Source organism: Zonotrichia albicollis, chromosome 7, assembly GCF_047830755.1.
Source record: "Zonotrichia albicollis isolate bZonAlb1 chromosome 7, bZonAlb1.hap1, whole genome shotgun sequence".
Classification (NCBI taxonomy): domain Eukaryota; kingdom Metazoa; phylum Chordata; class Aves; order Passeriformes; family Passerellidae; genus Zonotrichia; species Zonotrichia albicollis.
Window position 1 is genome coordinate 33,348,566 of NC_133825.1, and position 22,089 is coordinate 33,370,654.

At 36.0% G+C, this 22,089-nt stretch overlaps 1 protein-coding gene across 2 annotated transcripts in view; it reads right to left on the reverse strand.

Moving 5' to 3' along the window:
• The window catches only part of ERCC6 (ERCC excision repair 6, chromatin remodeling factor), a 43,373-nt gene that overhangs the window by 16,890 nt on the left and 4,394 nt on the right, over positions 1 to 22,089 (reverse strand). For both annotated transcript variants that reach the window (XM_005481250.4, XM_074544957.1), the window contains exons 3-7: positions 20,644 to 20,752; positions 18,280 to 18,997; positions 11,708 to 11,833; positions 7,818 to 7,976; positions 3,750 to 3,885 (exon numbers count right to left, since the gene is read on the reverse strand). In XM_005481250.4, the coding sequence (XP_005481307.4) occupies positions 3,750 to 3,885; positions 7,818 to 7,976; positions 11,708 to 11,833; positions 18,280 to 18,997; positions 20,644 to 20,752 (1,248 nt within the window). The remainder of the gene's footprint in view (positions 1 to 3,749; positions 3,886 to 7,817; positions 7,977 to 11,707; positions 11,834 to 18,279; positions 18,998 to 20,643; positions 20,753 to 22,089) is intronic.

The following is a 22,089-nucleotide window of genomic DNA, read 5'->3' on the forward strand; positions in this document are numbered from 1 at the left end:
TTTAATGATGTAAAAGTTGCAATAAAAAGAGCTAAAACACTTATTACATATTTAACAAGAATGCTACTTCTTGGAGCATGATACTAATTTTATCTGAGTCTGGTTCTTAACTCAGAGCATTTTCCTAAAACACAAGTTCCATATGCAATCATACAGGTAACTGTAAGCTCTGAAATTGACTTTTTTACGTGTAGATTATGTACTCTACTGTGAGGCCAGAAGGTCTAAAATTTTCCATGTGTAAAGTCATCTTCAAGTAGATGGTTTCACAGCTGCAAGCATCATGAACTCGACAATTACTTTCTAGGGTTGCATTGTGTGTCCTGCATTTGACCAGAATAAGGGAATGCAAAGTTACACATCTACAAACAGTATGTGACTAACATCAGAAAGAATTGTTAACCTCAGTGATGCCTCTTCTAAAGATTAGGAAATTAAAAGTTCAGCCTTGAACTTAAAAAATACAGCCTTCTTCCATAAAATGTATGTTAGACACGATAACCAAAGTTCACGTTGCCTCTTACATTCTATGATTTACAAATGCTCATGTGCCAACAGAAGTTTTTTAAAACAACGGGACAAACCATGGTAGGAGCTTAATAGCATAAGACAGCACTTCAGGACGTTTAGCCACAAATGCTATACCTTGTTCAAACTGAAAGCTGACTTCACAGGGGAAGACTATTACTTAAATCTGGTACCACCTACTGCTCCAACTTAAGGACATTTATCATCCTAGAAAAGCTAAATAATCTTCTCTAATCACAAATAATAATAATTTTTAAAAAGAGCAAGTTTTACATTTCATCCAAATGCCTCACAAGCTCAAAAGTCTTGGAAACCCCTCCAACTTGCTACTGTGTCTTCCTTACATCATCTAAAATACCAATCTGCCTTCCCTTATAGATAGCTGAAGACTTTTAGTCATAGTCCAAGGGATGAAATGGGAAATTTATATTTCCCTCCTTTACTGTCAAAATTTTCTACCATTGCTATTTTAGAAAAAGAATGAGTGTCTCTGTTGAAGTTTTGCATATGCTAAAAACTCCAGAAATATTATAGCAGTGAGATGTCTCAATGACTGAGCTGAAACAGGCTGACAAGATTTGCAGCCAATCTGGTGCTCACAATTCAGGCAGTTATTTCACACTATTATTGTGAAAATCCTATAACTGCTTGCAAAGAAAACCCGAACAAACTGGTAAAAAGGTAAAAATCAGAGAGCCTTTCACTTACCACATTGCTCAAAGTTCATTTGTAACACTAAAGAAGTGTCACTAACTGAAGAGCCTAGAATCAATTTATGATGAAACAATCAGAACAGATGTCTTCCCTACTCTTCACTGTCAAGTGAAATACTTCTGTGGGCGCCTTTGAAGAGCTGGGAGACAGGCTCTTGCATCAATGCTTGTGCATCTTAGAAGGTACACCAGAAAATGCCTATTCACAAAATATGATTCCATATGATTCCACCAATGTTGAAAGATTTAGTATTTGCAAAGATTTCAGGATTCCTGACAATGTTATGGGAAAAATTACATACATCCATCTCACCTAAAACATCAACTTAAATTTTATCAAATGAAACTTCAGCTGTTGTGTGTTTCTGCTATGAAACAGTGTTCTGCCTTATGGGATATCTGTCATTGCTTAACCCTTTTTCTCTGAAATTCTCAACCAATATTTTTACAATTAATCTTTGTCCTTAGAAATCACCTATGCCTCTTTCACAGACTTGTACAGAACAAGCTGCAATACTTGGTTTTACCACAACCTGCTGGTCAACCACTACAGGATAAGGTAGTCCTCAAAATCCATTAAAATCTTCACTGATGATCCATTTAGTCTGGAGGACAATAATGTTCCACCACTGGTTCAGACAATTGCCTCCTCAGAGGCTGAAATGACCTTTCTGACTCCAAAGCTGATAAAGTTCTGTTCCCCAATCCTCTCCTGGAGCTGTCCAACACAAAATTCTTCTCATTTACTTTAGGATAAACTAGGATACACAAATAGAACAGGTGAATCCTGGAATTTTCTGTTAATTCCAAACAAGCCTGTGCCACACTGAGACTACAGGTGAACAGGGAGTTGGCTTTTGGCTAAGTAAAATTAATCTCAAAGAACTTATGCAGTTTAACCACTCTTTTAATATTTATTTAATTTAACCTACTCTTTTATGTCATATGCCAGAGTTTAAAGGCAGAATGGTCCCTGGATGAGCATTACAAAGTTAAGATATGCAAAAGTAGTCTTCTGCAATGCCATAGTTTATCAGCAGAGGGAATTGCTGTAAGATCAGAACTAAAGTATTCATAATGTATTTTGAAAAGAAATCCCAGGCAGGAGTAAATCACCTGTCCTGTATTTTATGTGACATATTTTCAGTGTACAAGTGTTACTTATGCTAATTTATTAGTAGCAAACTTTTACTGCAGGTACAGGGGAAGTAAAACAGGAAAGTTGTTTTTTTTCCTTACTTTAGCTTGCTCTTCTCTGATTAAGAGGCATCTAGGAAAAAAATGTGCATGTGGTTAAGACCTTATCAGTGACACCTGTTTAAAGCATTGTTGCAGCTCTTAGAAGATGAGACATTAGGTTCAGTTCTCTAAATCTGCTCAAAAGTGCTTACATCTTCAATTTTAAGTTGTTGAATATGCATTTGAGTGATGATAGTGGGAAGGTAAAATCTTGAAAACCTTACTATTCCTGCAGATGGAAAAATTTGAGTCAGTCTGTCAAGTCCATTAATTAAGAAACAGCCCAAAATAAGCACACATGATTTAATTTAGGAAGACATGTGACCGTGTTATTGAGGTCAACAGACTTTTAGGGCTTGAAAACACACCAAGTTAATTGAACAACAGGAAGCTATTAGCACATTAGAGTGTGCTACTCCTTTTTTGCTAGGTACTGTAACTGCATCAATTACTTCAGAATACGTTTAATCAAGTGCAATTAAGCACCACATAATCTTAATGTTATTACAAGAAATTCAATAAATATTTAAAGAGAAATTTTAAAATGCTGTGCTGAATCCTGAAAACTCATTTAAACATTTGAAATATGATGGGGAAAATAAAAATCTAAGTTTTCCTTGTTTTGTTCCTGCAAGGTACCAAAGTTTCAAACTTCAGACAAGTCAGGCTTTCCAACTTAAGCTACAGACTAAGAACATGCATATGAAGAGACTGTCAAAGAAAAATGAAAGACAGAAAGGGCAATGCTTGAAACAATGTAAACTAACAAAGTTACTCTGTCATTAAAGAAAACGAGAGTGAGCGATACCAACTGACAGCAACCAACTGAAGAGAAATTATCCATGCATGCAAAACACATTAGATATCAGATCAATGACATAGTGATGTTAAGAAATGCAAGAAGAGAATTCACAAGTGCTACAAGCATTTATCTGGTGTACAAACAGTCTAGTCAAACTCCTAGCATGGACTACAGCACAAGGAAAAATCAAGCAAGAAACCTGTTACTATGTTTAATTTATTCAGGCAATACAAATTTTCATCATAATAAACATGTATTCTATGTCAACCCTCTTTTAGTCCAGTTTACTATGAAATCTATACAAGACAATGAACTTTTTGTTCTTTTAATACATTCAGAGAAAGGGCATAAGAAGCCCTTTCCTACACAGAAGCATTAAGCAATTAAGCAACAGGGGATTTTGCTTTTTGCTAGTGACAAAAAAAAAAGAAGGCCTCAAGAATTACAAAATGAACATCAATCATTACCTTACTCTTTGTATAAGAACCAGTTTCATGGAGCACAGCAACTCTAAATGGAGGCCACCAAGTGTGGAATTCTTTTACCCACTGATGCAACACAGTAGCTGGACAGACAATCACTGTTGGACCCAATCCCTGGTACCTAAAACAGAGTATTCAAGGAAAAAACCCTTGATGTGAAATAAATAATTTGCATCAAGTGGCTCATTAAAATACACACATTAAAATGACATACTTTACTGTTTAGGTGGAATATGAGAGCTATGGAAATTAATTGGCAATTTGTTTTCCTGGAAGTCTGTTTTTTAAAGGAAGATGAAGAGGGTACTGCAAAAAGAATCCACTCATTGAACAGTTAATGGATGCATCTATCAAGCTAAACAGGAATAGAAAAGCTCCAAACAATAAGGCATAAGGGAACTTCCTCCTGTGATATTACAAATCAGGTTTTAGAGACTGCTGTTTCTATAAGTGAAAAGAAATCATTAACAAGCAATAATTTTATTACTTCTATTATACAGAATGTGTAGCTAGAGTCTCACAAATGAACTTACACACAGGTGTTCTGCTTCATGTTGGTAATATATTGTACTCTCATCACCATAGTTTATTGATAAGACAAGGACTCTAAAGTGGCAGACTATATCATTCATGGATGTTGAGATCTGAGCTTGGCTCAAACTGTCTCAAAAGTTTCTTATTCATAATTTTATTACTGCTTCTGAGAATTACTAAGGAGGTATTTCTGTATATTCTGTATACGAAGTTCAGAGCTGCTCTTAAGGTTTAAGAAGGGAAAAACCCCCTGCACACCAGCCAAATAGAAAATACTATGCCACAAATAAATACCAACAATCCTGTAAGAAATATATTAAGTACTGGTTACTAACAGTTATTTTTCAAATATATTTGCTCTTTAAAAAATGGAAAAAATGACTCTGCAAACAAAGGCAATACTTCAGTTATCATACACTGATCTGTGTCCATGTACTATCCAAGTGACACTAAATAAACAACTCAAAAAAATCTACTATCAACTCAAAAAAATATCTACTATCACAGTAGATATTCAAGATCACATACTGATAGCAATAAAGGATTTCTCAGACAACAGCAATACTCTGCTTAAAAAAAAACCCAAGCCCCTTAACATCTTCAGAAACTGCTGAAAAAATAATATTCTTTATCAAAAGCTTATACATATGCAGAGAAACAACTTGGACATTGCTTATTATGAAGAAATACTATAACATAACCTTACATGGTCTAATTAAAAAACTCCCTGCAATCCAAAGGGAAGAAACAACTTGGAGACATGAAAAATAACTTCAACTATGCCATGAACCCAAATAATCACTGCTACTACTCTCAAAAACACCTACAGCAAAAAAGCCAACTTTCCCAGAACATACTAGTTTCTTACTCTTCATGGGTAGTAACAAAATACATCTGTTTATTCCTCTGGTCTGTTTTCACACAAGCTCACATGTAAGGTTCATCCAGATTTTGCCCCCCCTCAGCTTACACAAAGAGTTCACACCTCCTTGGATCAATTTTCAGAAACTCCACTCCCTTTCTGCTTGGCTGTGTGAAAATTCTTCTGTGTCTAGTCTGACTCTACCCACTCTCCACTAGCCAACATTTCATTATTCTCCTGAGAGCTTTTATTTATTTATATAAAAGAGTCATCTAGCTTCTTCCAGTCTGAGCTGCTCCACAAAACAAAACAAATCATATACTTCTGCTTGCTACACTTGGGAGGCATCCTTCATTCTCCTAATCACTGCAACACTGCAAGATCTGCTCTGCTGCCTATCCAATTTATATTTGTTTTCCTTGAGCAAAGGTGACACTTAAAACGTTCAAAACCAAAGTCTTACTAGTGCCTTGTAGCAAGATGAAAATACTGCCCTATTCTTACTCCAAATATATTTCCATATTGTATTCTGTCCCTTTTTCACAGCTGCATTGTACTAATAGCTTATGGTCAATGTCATATTTGGTCAATATATCCAAATCTCTTTCTTCTGGTTTATAAAGCCCAAATTCAGCCCAAATAACAACAATCCTCTATTTGTTGTTATTTAATTTGATGCAATTGGAATTGCACATAAGTTCAAATTCCTGCAACTTACTACCAAGAAAAAGCAAACTGTACTCATGCTATATTTATAAACTTTAAACACTCAAAAATGTTTTATTATAACCAAATGTTTCCAAGGACTGGCAAATCATGTTTTCAAGCTGAAACAATAACTAAACCCTAGTGAAAATAAGAAAACAGGGCAGCAAGAGCAACACACTTTTTCTGGGGCAATGGATTTTTATTTACCTAAGCACCATGGAAATTAATCTCTGCCACTCAAAGTAGAGATTGAGCTGTTTATATTTATGTCTCAGTATCCTGAAGAGCACAGACGGGTAAATAATCAGTGTATAAACTTTCTGTCAGTTTCCCATCTGATGTTTCAAATAAATGAAGGCAAGTGTGTAGCAAAAGGTTTTTGTTACACACCAAGGTAAGGAAACCCAAGCTAGGCTGGAAGACACTGACAGTGCCGAGCACACAGCTTTGCCCCTCTTAGTGCTGGCCCTGCAGAAAGGCTGCCCAGGAAATCTCCTGCCTATCAGACTGCACTCATCCAAGTAGAAACAAGTTAACTAGTACAACTGCTAACCAATATTACTGCCTTCTCAGCCCAGGGCAGGAAAACACTTCACTATGAAAGATGAAGTTGTTTTGACTGTCTGCCTTACAGCATCACACACACAAAATCAGAGCAAGCTTCACCAATATATTAAACCTTGTTTCCTCCCACAGAATTACTGTCATGATGCAGTGACATGCACCAGACAAAACATGAAACTAAACACATTATCTTACATGCAGAAAGAGCACTGTAACTTAGGTGGGCAAATTGATTTTGGCTCTTTCAAACTTTTATTGTAGTTTTGTGCTATTTAACAGTGTCAAGAGATGTCCCTGAAGGATTTCCATCAACTCAGTGGTCTCCCAAGTGGGGTAGGGAATATAAAATAATCTGTATAATAGCATCCTTAACCAGGCAGCCATATTAAAGTAAATCAGCTGGCCTGAATGAAGGATCTATGGAGTTTATTTTTATATTAAGACTATAGTAGAAAGAAATCAGAGAGAAAACAGGAATATTTTCTCTTTAAAGCATTATTTTACAATTTGTGTACAAGTTAAACATAATTTAAACATACCTCTACATAGCGGTAATTATTTGCTTCGTACAGTACTATGATAGTTGCTAAATTTCATGCAGCTATTTACATCAGGTAAACAGGTCAACAGAAGTAGAAAACTCAAGTACTATTCATGTGTGCGTTTGCAAATCTAAGGATGCAAACAAGTATCTTGCCAGTAACACCACCTATGAAGGAGCAATTTCAAAGCATTGTTCAGTAACAAAAAAACCACAAAATACCTTGTAAGAAAGGCCATTCGCACTAGCATATGTCTTGAAACGCAGCAACAACAAAAAAACATAAGCAGATTGAAATTCCTCTGCATAAGTTACTGGTTTTACTCTTACTACTAATTTTTGGCATGGATAATTCCCTGCCCATCAGAAACTCTAACTTTCATTGCAAATCAGCTTGCTACTTCCTGTAAAACATTTACCTGGTGGCTTGCCAGAACAAATATTTTAATGTAAAATTTAATAAATGGAACTAAAGGTATTACATCTAATTTAAAATTCCATATTGTGTAAACTATTGATATTAATGTAATTGAGTTTGTAAACAATCCATTTGTGGAAGGTAACCTTAGACACTGTATTGACCCAAAATATCTAGCGTGGCTCATCTGCAAAATGAAGCATCAATGCCTGGAATTCATTAAAAGTGTTACATGTTTAATTTTTCCTGCCCTACAGCTCCATTGTCTCGTAAAATTTTTCCTTTGATGTCCCCCACTAAAAGAATTAAAGGAATATTGTAATTGAAATGTCATTAATAATTCACAGGACCCTCCTCCACCAGTAATACATCTGATGAAATATTAATTGAGCTCCACAGACTGACAGTCTGCAGAGAAGCACTTGCCTGTAATTTGAACCACGAGTCCTCATATTGCTGTAGCTCAGACCTGCCAAGAAGGCAATTATCTGAATGGTCTTGCCCAATCCCATCTCATCTCCCAGAATTCCTCCTGCCTGCTGGCAGTGCAATTCCCAAAGCCACCTAACACCTGTCTGCTGGTACCTAAAACAAGGAAAAAGAAGATGGCAAATGTTTGATAATACAGATCATAACAGAAAGTACTCATGAATTAATCATTTGGCAAGGTTCTCATACCAGTTACTGTAACATGCTGGATGTGTGTTTTACATGAGTGCTGTATTTACTAGGTCATACATTTTTGATGCACTCAGACATTACATGTGACTTTCGTTCTTTATGCAACACTAAAACATTTCTAATTAAACCGACAGTCATTGTAATTAGAGGGTATTTTATTTCATATATATTTTAAGTGCTAAAAGCAACTTTGAAAGTTACTCTTATGAAGCATTAGCTTTTCACAAAAGACAAGATGTAAGGGTCTAGTCAATAATATTATTTGGAACATACTCCTTGAAGTGAAGGAAAAGGTTGACTTGTAAGGGGTACAGACTTCATACTCTACTACAAAAACAGATCACATCTGCCAAACCATACTTTTTTAAAACATAAATTTATTTAATAATATTTAGTCTCTTTCAATGAAGAAAAAACCCAAGACTAAGCAATAGAAACTATTGCAGTGCAGGGGATACAGCAGAGCATTATGTGAAAGCATCAGGGTAGTTTCTACTCCCAGTCCCTTCACTGGAAATGGTACAAGCAATGATGTAAAATACATTCCATTTAAAACAAGTGGACTAAAAAACAAGATTTATGACAGCAAGCTAAAAAGGTGAAGATAAGATGCTGGGCTGAGAATCACTTTAGGACATACCTTTTTATAATAAAACAAAATAGTGAAACCAGTAGGAATAACATATCATGTGGGGGTTAAATTGAAAAGAAAAGAAATAAATGAAAAAGCATACCTTTAAATCACTTAAAGAAATCAAACATGTTTCAGCACCTCAGTGCCTTGTAACTTACAGGAAAAAAAGGTTACTGAAAATTTTCTTGATGGCATGAATTTCTGGAGTGCAGAGCACAACAAAGAGCAGAACACTTTTTAAATAGGGGTCATTCATTTTAGGTGATTTCTTGGGTGCATTTCAAAATCCTGTTTCCATCCTTGAACAAATAATATTTAGGACTACTGACAGCTAATGACACTAGTGTCTACAAAGTACTATTAAAAATCAATTTGTGATGAGTTTGGTATGGATTTAGAGAATGCTAAATGGAGACAAACAAATGGCTTGAGTAGTTAAAAAAAGATGATCAAAGAACACATCTAATGGTTCAGACATCACACTATCTGCTGGTGTCTCAAAAGCATTATGCCACGAAGCCCTTAAGAAACCCTTTTATTAGAAATTAATTCACCTTAAAATGCAGCAATCTATAAAACAACTATGAAATGGCTTGCAGGATTAGCTATAATTGGATTAAGATGCTATCATTACTACATTTTATGAAGACAAAACATCTTCTGAAAAACATTAAAGAATTGAAAATAACCCTAATTCCAGTCAGAAGGTGCTCCCCCAGACAAATGTTCAGCATGTCTCTTCAGAAGACAACCATTCAATAACTTCCTAATACAAACTGTATGTAATACTAAAAAATAATACAAGAGCTTTAAGATTAGGTTAATTTATAAACATATTTCTCCCTCTCCTTCCTTCTCCTAAGAAAGTCTTACAGTACATAATTAGGCTTGTGAAAAATTCTACTGCACGGTTATATAAAAACACGAAAGATGCAGGTGCCGTTTTTGTATGATCATATAAACATGCAATGTAACTATTCCAAAGTTAACGAAACTCCATTTTTGTGGTTATATGGAAAGATAATCAATTCTTTTCAACCTTACACTTTTATTGCACCAATTTTTATAAAGTTTTTCCTTTTTTTCCTTTTTTTTTTTTTTTTTTAATTCCAAAAATATTCTGGAACTAAATAAAAGTGCTGCTGGCCCTCCAAAATAGTTACATTGTACTGTACTGCACATGAGCAATCATGCTGTGATGCATCAAAATTCACCCCAGCAGACACCAGAGTTCAGCTGCATTGCTGCAGAGACAAAATTGTGTTCCAGATTTATCAGGGAAATCACACACTGGAAGCAAACAGTGGTGAAGGCTGTTTTCTTTTTCATAGAGAGAGCGTACTTGCGGGCTTATGCAGATGGAAAAAGGCAATCTTTGCAGGTCTGCTGAGTTTTGTTCCACAGCAGCATCCATGTTATTCCTGATCAATATTTAGCAAAGCAGACAAGTGTGCATGGAAGAAACAGACTGTCCACTTTAACAGGCTTTCCAAAAAACAAACCCGAGGGTCTCCTATTTCCAGCATGTGCTAATTTCTTTGGAATTTAACTATGCAGGAAGATCACTTTAAGTACATGCTATACATGTTCTTGGGCCAATATCCTTCCTTGTTTTGTACTAAACTTGCTCAGAACTCCACAGTTTAATGCCTATTGACCATGGGCTTTCCTACACTGGAGATTTCAGCATTTAAGTTACAAGTCAGACAAATCATTCATCGCAATTGATCTTTCTAACCACTTAAGAAGTTTTGCCAACTGACTCATGCTTGCAGGGATACCCTTCATTAGTGAGGCTTGCATCTTCAAGATTAATTTTTAGTGACTGCTCTATTTCATTTCCCTTCGGGTTGCTCAGACCACACATCCGTCCTCAAGATGAATATTTGTGCAGTACCTTCGCATAAACAACTGGAGACCACATATTGGCTCTGGATGGTCCCAGCAACCAAGGCATTAATTCAACCCCATTTCAGAGCTAGTGCTTTCCTTCTGAGGACTACAGGACAACAGTAATAATTTCTTTGAGGTCAAGACTAAGTGGTTCTCTTGGAAGGGTTACCACACACACCCATTATAAACCAGGGCTTTCTACTACAGTAACGTTTCAACAGACTTTGCTTTCAAGAGACGAGAAGATTTTCCTGCTGTGTGAAATGTTGCCAACAAAACTGAATTCAAGCCCATTATGCATGAAATTTAAGGGAGAGATTATGGATAAAATTAACTGGTTAGCTGCTAACTTGTAGTTGTTTTTTTTTTTTTTTGAGATGTACTTGAAAGCATCATGGGGCACTATGTTTTAAAAAACTGAAACAGAAAACATTTATGTTGAAATCTGTAATTAAGCATTAAATAACTAAAGAATGAGTTGTAGAGTGTTTTCCATCTACCAGAGGAATTAAGAATTTACTCTCTATATTTTGAAATTTTACCTGGCAAAATGTTCAAGATTATTTTATAATATGAATTACCAACAGTTACTTTGAAAAGAGTTTCAGTAGTTACTTAAAGAAAAAGTTCTCCATATTTTCTACTGGCAGACAATTTCACTCCACTCAATCAGAGAAACACCATACTTCTTGTTTTCTTTTATCACAACTTACCATCATCTTATGTTTCAAAGTAAAATTATTCTACCACTCCACACCTGAATTAGGAGCAAGCATATATCAATGAAAGAATGCATTTATACAAATAGACAAGGAGAGCTTCTCAATTCATGGTTTTGTTAATACACATTTATAATATTCACATCAGCAAGTTACCACCTTTACATAACTGCATTTTGTGCTCACAATAAATTTATTTCTTTGAAGTTTGATCCTGAAATCTTTTTTAAAGAAAGAATCCTACTGAAACAACTGAAGTAAAGTTGAGGCATCATTCACTGAAGTAAAAGTTACAGCAAAGGTCATCTGGAACTCACTATGACTATTACTACTAATAATATTAACAGCATACAATGGCATCATATTGAAATAAAGTACACAATACATACTTAAAAAGCTTTTTGAAGAGAAATCCTGGTACTTTGAAACCCTCTTCAAATTCAACATCACTTTCTTCAGAAAGTTCCTCAGCTGTTTGATGTTCTTTATCCTTCAAACGTTCTTTTTGCCACTTCCTGGAGTAACACAAGGAATCAACATTCAATTATAGCATGGAAAAGATTCTGCATGAAAATGACACTGAATTTTGATCAAGTAAAAAACCCAAAAAACCCCACATGCTCTGATGTCATGATTTAAAATAGCAATCCTTTGGAGGAGAGAATTATGCAAGTAAATGCTTGAAATGTCTGATGTATTAAAGTGTATTATAAAATGCATACATTTTATAGCTAGTTCTAATTTTCTAATTTTCTATAGACAAAATTGCTAATATAATGGAATCAACAGCTCATAGCACCAAAGAGCCTGGCAACTTTAAACTCCTAAATCTCACTCCCCTTAAAACCCCCCCTCCACCAAAGTATTGATAAAGTTTAGGTGTTCCAAAGCTATTTTATTAACTTAATTGAACACTTAAATTTAACTTCCTTCCTGTAGAGAAAAGTGAAGCACTGTATAATCTTATACAGAAGACTCAGTTGGAAACATCACCATCTTCAGGGTGACATGCTCTAAATCTGTAACACAGTCATTATTAAGAGAATGAGTTTTATGAGGTTCTGGAATTACAGTGTGATTTGTGGTTTGCAGCCTCAACTTATTTGGACTCCAGGCAGCTTAGAGAATTACCCTCCTGTCCCATCATTCCCCCACTGCTGAGAAAGTACCAAAGGATCTTCAACATTGCAACAAAATTATGAACTTGTGTTTCAGTGACCCAAACCCATGTGCCTCTAAAGGTAAAGTGTACTCTAGCTGGCTGTGTACTACTCGACCAACAGCACTTCACTGACAATTTGGTGTTTGCTGGAATTCTCTCCTGGAAGTGCCATTTCCTGCACACTGAATGTGGTGGGTAAACTGACAAAATCCTACAGAAACTGGCAAGGCACACAACAGATTAAAAACATCCATAAGCTACTGTTCTGAATGCAGTGCAAGAGCAAACAATCATACACTATTTCTCATGAAAGAAAGCAGATTGTGTGAGGTTTCTAGATGGACTTTTCAGCAGTACCTTTTGAGAAAATACTTCAAGTCTGTCTTTATGGAACTAGTCATGAACTTGGTATTGTTCTATTAACTCAAAATAAACACCACCATCTCCAAATACACATAAGCTCCAACCACTGCCAAGACTGAAAGCACTGAAAAACTAAGACAACACAATGCTGGTCAGGTTTACAGAGCCAATTCCACTGAAGCATATTTTGATCTCTTAAGTTGTCTTCAGAAGCAAAAATGATGATGGGGAAAAAAAGAGCATATCCAGGGAAAAAAATAGATGAACAAAAACCAGCCAACAGTTTGCTGTTTAAAACTGATGACTGGCTAATGTTTATACAGGATTCTTCTTATTTCATTCCATGAAATCATGAATCCAGCTAAGCTGTAAAAAAGAACTTACTAAAAACACATAAAGTGTCAGTGTTTTCCTCTTTTATAAACCTATCCTAACAGGAATGGAAATCTCTATCTTAGAGTAGCAGTCTGCTAAATTACAAAATTACACTCATGGTCTGCAGTCTAGCAGGCTGATATGACACCTTCTAAAGTCATATCATAAGAATGCATCTATGTTTCTTTCAGTACTACAACGTTATGCTATCAGGCACAGGGGGTCTTAATTTTGAGTTCCAGAAAAAGAAATTCAAATCGACACATGCTGAGAGTCACTGCTTCAGACTGCATCACTGCTGGAACTGAGACATGCCACAACTTGATTCTTTCATCTGACTGGGTTATGACAGGACTCAAACCAAGGAAGGAATTTCCTACTTACCATACTAAAATCAAAACAACTACAGATTACACAGCTTATCAAGAGACATGTAGGTAAACAATCCATACTAAACCCAAGCAGGGCAATAATTTGTACAAGAATTTGCCATTAATTTTGTACTCCAACACGAATCACCGCCAGCCAGCACAGAAGCAGCAGCCTCCCCTGGGAAGGAGCAGATTGCCCTCTAGTGTGCATTGGGAAAAGCGATCCAGAAATAACCAAGAGGAAACTACAAGGTTAACTCGAAGCTGTCCAGCAATTTAGGCACTTCACCTCCATATAGCTAGTACATTTTCTTCAAGAAGTGTGATCGACATTGAGATTTCTCCTAAAATTATACATGGAAAATATATAGAATTTGAACTAATAAACTCTGTACTTAATTTTCCTGAAAAATATTTCCATTTTACATGCTCTGTTACTTCACTGAAGTATTACATCTCCCCAATATCTAGAAGTTTTTAGCCATCAATTACCAGTTTCTGAAATAACAGCAACTTATTATCACAAACAACTTTCAAAGTTTGAAGAAGCTATTCAGTTTCTGAAAGGCTGTGAACTTAATTTAACACACACCATTAAGATATTCTACACTGAAACATCATTATTTTATAAAGAAAAGTGTATATATCCAAATGGCTGAAGCCATGGGAGGACAAACACTATTTCCAGGACCAGGTCAGTCTATTGGCAAATCTGGTCTTGTATCTTTCCCTGGAAGTCAGACTTTGGAGTGAGAAATAGTGGTCATCATCTTTGACTTAAATACACAGTAACTTACTGCTCATTTGGTCAATATATTCCTTACAGACATCAGTTCAACATCATTAGTATGCCTAAACTATCAGAAAATACAGGTTTTACTGTATTACCGAGGTCTCTTTAAAACAGAAGCATGACCTTTAAGAAATCTATCTTATATTGTCCATTGTCACTGACATAAATGTAATTTTATCCCTGAAAGTGAAGTATGAAAACCATATATCATACAATTAAATTTCTTCTTAATATAGGAATGTATTCAGATACTAAGCCCATTTCACACTTATTGCAATACCCTAGAAAGAAATTTTGCACCCAAAACAGTAATGAGCACAATTTAAGTTTTTTGTTGTTTTTTTTAAAATGCAGTCAGGAACCAAGCTGAGTATTTAATATAGTTTGCATTTGTGAAGCACAATATGTTTTATATTTTATACAGCTAAGAATCCCTTACAGATTATTCTAATTTGCTAAATTGAGGCATTCAGTATTGCTTTTTTGATCTAACTTTTTATGGTCTGTATGGGTGGATTTAATTGGTATGTCCTAACAGATGAAATACACGCACTTAGTACCACAAGCCTCCATAAGTAAATTAAGACTGATGTAGACAATTACACACTTGAGTTTAGAATGAAAGGTGTACTCAGTGAGTGAGAGAAAATATATCTTCATTTGTGTCCTGGCTTTGTCACTTTAAAGAGCAGTAAGAATGCTTTAAGAAAGTATCTTTCAGGAAAGGTAATATTTAATCCTTTTTTAACTTAGAACTTTGAAACACAGAGAGATTCAATAACTCAGATACATCAAAGAAAGCTAGCACATGAAAACTGATCTATGAAAACCAATTTAATTTGACACAATTTTTTTCTTTATGAATCAACTGCTTTGTGTACTGGCAGTCAAAATTTCCTGCTACTCAACTACTTGGATATCACTTGAGAGACAAGAAAAGAAGCAGCTTCCCAACCTTGCCTCTGCGCACTTGACAGCAATAGAAGTCAAACAATTGTACTTAACAAACTATACAGAATACACAAGAAAACACAGATACAGTACTGATCTCCCATAATATGACTTGTAATTCCTTCCTTGAAGCAGCAGACAGATACATACTGGCAACTGGTATGGGAAGAATGTACTTCAGACTGCTAAGGTTTATTAATAATGACTCCAAGCTCTTACTTTATACTGACACCATCCTGATGTCAATAATGTAATGCATTAACTACATATAAGCAGAAAAAATACTTTATACTTACGCTTGGAATTTTAATATATGTAAAGGAAAACTTTAAGTAATATAAACAAAATCTTGATACTTTGTGGTTTCCATATCTGCAAAGCTTGAGAATAATAAAAAACAAAAGTAGCAGTTTTCTTGTTGAGAAAAGAAGCAAAAAAGTTTTATTTCCTACACATTTTACAGGCATTCAAGGTTACTATTGTTTTGTGCTTCTTGGTAAAAGAAGTTAAAAAACAGGTTCATTTTCATTCTTTCCACAGTCTTCAAATAAACTGACTGACTGCCCTGGTGGGGGAGTGAGTGAGTGGCTGTGTGGGGCCAGGCTGCTGGCTGGGGTTAATCCACGACATCTGAGCATTCATCTGGGCAGGAGGGAACAGGTTTTGATCTCTCAATATACCTGTTGATGGAGATCAACTCTCTGAGATATTCCAGTACCATCATAGAGACTGACTACCTAAGCCTCTGGGTTCAGTTGATAATAGCCAGTATGGATAGCTGGGAAAGACAATACACTAATTTTCAGTGAATATTTGAATTACCTATAGGTGCATGACAGTATCCTATTTACCTTACTCTCATAACCCTGATGTTCCCCGGTACTGTTCACTATTCTAGCAAGCTGTGAATTCACCTTAGGCACAGACCTTTCAGAAGAGAGGATTTTGTTCATCTGCATGTCTACATGCAAGCCAGAAACATGGCTCCAGTAACACTAACTGGGGAAAGGCAAGATCCGCACAAGGGAAAAACCCTGAAATTCCTGACAGCCTCAGCTGACTTTGCATAGCTAAATTTTACTTTTTCATGTTCCATTGCTCACACCTTGCTTTGAGTGACTAGGCCAATCTCTGGAAGCAGTCTTTAGAAGGACAGGCTGCTCTCCTGCCTGACATTTCCTACAGACAGCAGCTCCTATTCTGACAACAGTCTCTTGTTCTAGAGATGCTCTGCAGTCATGCAGTTAGCTAATTATCCTGCTTTAACAACATCAATGTAGTTTCCCCTTGACACAGACCAATCTCTTGAAGTCCCATCTCTGAAAAGTTTTAATGTTAAGGAAACTCATTTTCAGTCTCTAAGAGTGCAGGACTGAATTCATTGCCAAGCACAAGACGAGATGTTCAGAAGAATAAAGTAATCCTGAAGGACTTTCCTCTGCCTCTCTCACGGGTAAAATATACCATAATCTCACCCATTCATTTGCATTCAAAAGTAAAACTGACATGAAACAAGATACAAATGTAAGCAAATGACAGCATTTCTATAGCATTCTTAATATGTTTCTTAATTCACTACATTTTATTTTCTCATGGCATTTCCCATAATGAAGATTACCTGGGGGTGTCAGCATAAAAACATCAATGTGGACAGCTGCAGCTTAACAGCCACAATAACTGTAGCTATGAAATTTTTAAGAGATGTAGTGTTTTGGTAGCAATTACAGTTATTGATATTTCTAAAATTCATTTAGGCTTTTATTGTAACTTCAGTAACCAAAAGAAATGTAGTCTATGATATGACTTTGCTAAGGATAAATTGTCACAATCTTAACGTTATTAAAAAATGTTTTTGAATGAATTTAAACTGTGAGTCATATTAAAACTTTCAATCAAAATAAATTACTCTTGATGAAAACACTGAATTAAAAATGATTTAATATTGGTCTACTTTAAATGTGAAGAATACAGTTTTATTCAATAAACCAGTAAATATTTTACTGATTAAGAACAATTACATTTGTTAATGCATCCCATAGAAAATATAATTTTTTGACCCTTTGGACATTGTTCAGATTAGCCTCCTGCCAAAATTTCTCTTCAAGAGCAGTAAACTATGCCTTACTTTTGAAAAGCAACATCTTGGGTTTGCCAACCTATTGCATTACTATCAGTTCCTAATCTGCCTTTGTAACCTAGGATGTGAAAGTGAAGTTGGGCTCTTCCTACATGAGATTTTCTCCAACTGAGAGCATTTCTGCTACCAGAAGATACGTCTTCCTCCACAGCAACCCAGGCTCTTACTACAGGGCAGATGGTGCTTATACCTCTACTTCTTGATATTCTCTGACACAGGACCATTTAAATCCATAAGATTTTATATTTCCACAGAAGTGTAAAATTTGAGCTTCCCAAGCATTAATCAAGTTCCTATGCTAGGCTTTCTCACTACATCAACCACTCTTCACTGACTGTCCTAATACATGTTCTTCCTCTCACTCTAAAGAAGCTGTTTTCAAGTTCCATGATTTTCTAGAGGACTGTGTAACTACCTGAAGGATGTTCAGTAAAGGTACCTAATTAAAAGTACACCAACAACATGCCATCAACAAGCTAAAGTTTATTATATGAAGCTCAACCCTTATACTAGAAAAGAGACAACACGCCTGTGATCACCCACACATAGGTTATACATATTTCATAAATCACAGATTGTGGACCACAGGTGATCCACAAATAAGGACCTATAACAACAAGAAAAGTTCAACAGCAAAGTTGTTTTAATTAAGCTCCATGTTTGAATCCTTCTGGAAGGCTATCTATAATATTTCTGACTACCTCATTTCCCTTACTTCAACACACTCCCTAGCACTCTATTATAGCTATTGTCCTTTGCATGTCCAACATACTAATTTATTATTATTAATAAAAATGTCTAGGACTAACCTTAGTCTCTGTTTATAATAGTCCACATCTCCATCATCTCTCCATCGTCTCACTTTGTGCTTCCCTGGTGTATGCTCCTCTTCCTCAGAGCTTGGAACATAATCAGCATCATTTTCAGCTTCTTCAAAACTCTTCTTTACCCTTTTTCTTGATAAACTCTTAAGTTCATAATCAGAATCATTCTCAGCAAGAGAAGATGCCTGCTCTTCTTCCTCTTCTGCTGCTTCTGGATCCAAGAGCTCCTCATCAGGTACGTACTCAGACTCCCCACTATCATCCTCTTGCTCAAGCCTGCACTTCTTGGCCTCAAGATATTTCTGTTCCTTTGGAATCCTGGCCTTGGAATGAATCTGAAGGGCGTGCTTCTGAAGCTCTCTCAAGTGTTTTTTTAAACGCTTATCTGTTTTTGAGAGGGCTTTACCACTTTTCTCCTTTGTGGCAGCTGCAGGAGCCACACACTGAACATTTTTGGCTTGTGCTTTCTTCTTTGCTCCCTTGTGACGGGATAACTTCTTTCTTTCAGATGACAATTTAGCCTGGTCTGCTAAGTACTTCTCAAAATCAGATGTTTCATTTAGCCTTAACTGTCGTGTCTTCCTCTCTGGCTTCTGAGGTATTTTAGTTCCAAATGGAGTCATCTGACCAGTTCGGATGAGCTCTGCCCACTCTGTTTCCTGAGCAGGCATAAGCATGCTGCCAAGGGATGATGGACCAGGTTCTGCAACAAAAGTCAGAACAAAGAGCATGCCTTTAACACCTTCTGTGTAGCTAAAACACAGGAACAAGGGTGTTACACATACTATCAAAATGCAAATATTTCTGAGACAACACTCAGCAGCGAGAGCTACCATAAAATTACAATTCAAATGATACACGAACTCTAATGTACCACCTATGTTGTCAACTGTCAATATGTCATCATGTTCAGAACAAGAAACCACTGTGTTCCCATCTGCAGCAACACTGCCCACTTCAATTTTACTATTGATTTTTCAGTCCTACTCAAAAGCTTGAAATTTGACACTTTGATTGCCACACAACAGACAAAAATGTCACAAAACATAGATTGCCCTACCATATGCTTCAAAAAAACCCAACGAGAAAACAACAAACAATAAAACGAAACCAAAAAACCCAAAATCTGTTTTCCTAGCCTACAATACTAATATGAAGACGATGGCTTTTAAAGTCAGATTGGCTGCACAACACTCTGCCATAAAAGAGCACTTTTAGGTGCACTTACTATACACAAACTGTAACTGCTGTTTGAAACCAAAGAAAAAGAAAAGCTCTTGAATTCAGGAAGCTGAAGGGGAATTCTGCCCTGAAATCTATTACTAGGACCCAGAATTTCAAAATAAGTCTATGAGGATTGCCAGCACAGCTTTAAATGTCCCATTTTAAAGCACTGCATCTATCTTATGTTTAATGAGTAATGACAGTGTGCCAGGCGTGCAAACCCCTCCACCTCCACCCCTTCCTACTGGAACTGCTCCATTTCTTCTGCTGGGCTCCATTCACTTCTTAGTTACATTTCAACACACTGGGTGCCTGAGTTTTGCTGCATGAGCCCTCCAAAGAAAATAGGATTTAATATGCTTTTCTACTGAGAAAAGTTAACTGAGGCTTTGACTCCTTTAAGTGTTGTTGAATCAGGAGAGAAGCATGAGCTGTACAAGATGGGAATCTACTCCAGCCACATGTGCAAGGGTCAAACAGCACAAAAAGTTTTTTCACCTCTGCAAATAATAATATAACCCACAGGTGATGCACAGACACAAATGGGACCCAAACTTGCCCTGCAGAATACTGCAGGTTATTTACTGTGGCCAAGGTTAGCTTGCAGAGAGCAGGGAGAAAGAACACCTAGCAAAACACTGAGGCAACATATATTCTGGAAGTAAACTTACTTTTAATTTTAAAAATCACACTGCAGCCTGAGAAGAAGAGCACTTCCCTCTTCCATGTCTAGTGATACTTCCCAACAGAAAGAAAAACCAATTTTGTTAATGCTGATTGATAGCATTCAGCATATAAAATGTAATTCAATCATGATGTTAGTCATCTTTATCAAATTAGCTGTGAAAAAAAATGTTAGGATTTCCAATTTATTAAGCCAAATACTCTAATGTGCCTCAGCCATCCCTACACAGCTGAACACAGATTAACATCCATTTTTTAAAACTTCCCACATGAATATGCCAAGATTTGCAAATCTGCAGGTGTACAGAATAAGTGTTCTTAACTCTCTTTGAGTGTCAACCACTGAAATTTATTTCCTTACAAATATCTTACAAAATAGCTTCAAACAGAAAAAAGGCATTACAAAGTAGAACAGAACTTTCAGCCTTTTCCTACACATACCTTCATCTTCCTCATATTCAATCTCATTTGCTTCATCAGCAAAGTCTGTTAAACCAAGTATTCCTTGAAGACGTTTTTGTTTTGCTTTTATCTTCTTCAGCTGTTGCTCCTTTCAACAAGAATTAAGTAATTTAATTTTTAGTCTGCTTTATAAATTTGCTAACCTTTTAAACAACACCTAAATCAATATATTTGCAGTAGTTTCGAGCAGAATCTCATATTCAAATATTTACAGTATCACACGTGAGAAAAAAAGTGCAAAAAAAGCATCACCAAAATACCACAGGGCTCCAACCCACAGGAAACACAATTTTGGGTGTATGATTATCTTACCATATGTGTATAGTAAGATCAAGCTATTTACACACACAAAATTCATGTGCACCCTGCACTTTTATCTACATTTCTTAAGGTCATTTTACGTGTTGATTCTAGTGAAGGAAGCCCATCAAAGCAGATTGCTGAGATACAGAGAACACCAAGAGATTTGCTCATGATTGCAAGACTGAGTTCACAATTACCAAGCCACAAATAAGAGCTGTAAGATTTACTAAGATTTATTCATCATCCCAGAAGTTTCGGATTTTTTTTTACAAAGGAACTGAAATTGTAAATCAGTCCAACATCCTGATAGGTGTTTGTACATGATTAGTTCAGGAGTGGTCACGGTTAATTTAACAGCAAAAAATGAAAAGTGAAATGACTTCAAAAGATCAATGTTACAGACTATGTAAGGAATATAGTTTATTACTGCTATGAAAATCCTTCTTAGTTAAAAAATTCCTCTGTTACACCTTTTTTTCTGATTGTAATATCCTCAAGAGTGTATGTAGTTGTGATGGTATGGCTCCTTGTTGTTGCTAACTTTCCTTTGTGAAACAAAACATTCCAACAAGTAAAACAAAGATAGAGACAATGTAACCTTCACATTTGTAACTCCATGCTTTGGAAGTATTTCCTCACCTAGAAAGGCACATACTTCAGTAAAAATCAATTCCATTGCAAAATTCAGGTTATTAGGACCACTTTTATGGCTTAGGATTTTGCAAAGATTTTTTGCTTCACTTCAAAGATGGTTAAAAACAAACTTGCAAGGAGGTCTGAATTTCCCCTGCAACTAACACGTGTGCAAATCTCTTCAAGCAGAATGAAAACAGGCAGAATAATGATCATTCTTTAACGGTAAATCTGGTTCAATGCATTTCTTCCTACTATTTCCAGCTGCTTTTTTCTAGTCCTTTACACTGCTCTGTACTGGCCCATCACTTTCTTAATTGGCTAAATTATAAGCACGGTATTATCCAGGTTTCTGAAATTATCAAAGTTAAAAAACTGCAAGTGAGTGAGTCAGTGGCAAATGACCTGAGACTGGCCTTCTGAGGGCAAAGGACAGCAGTGTCAGAGTCAGGTTTATCATTAGAGAAAGTATTAAGGTGAACTTCCAGC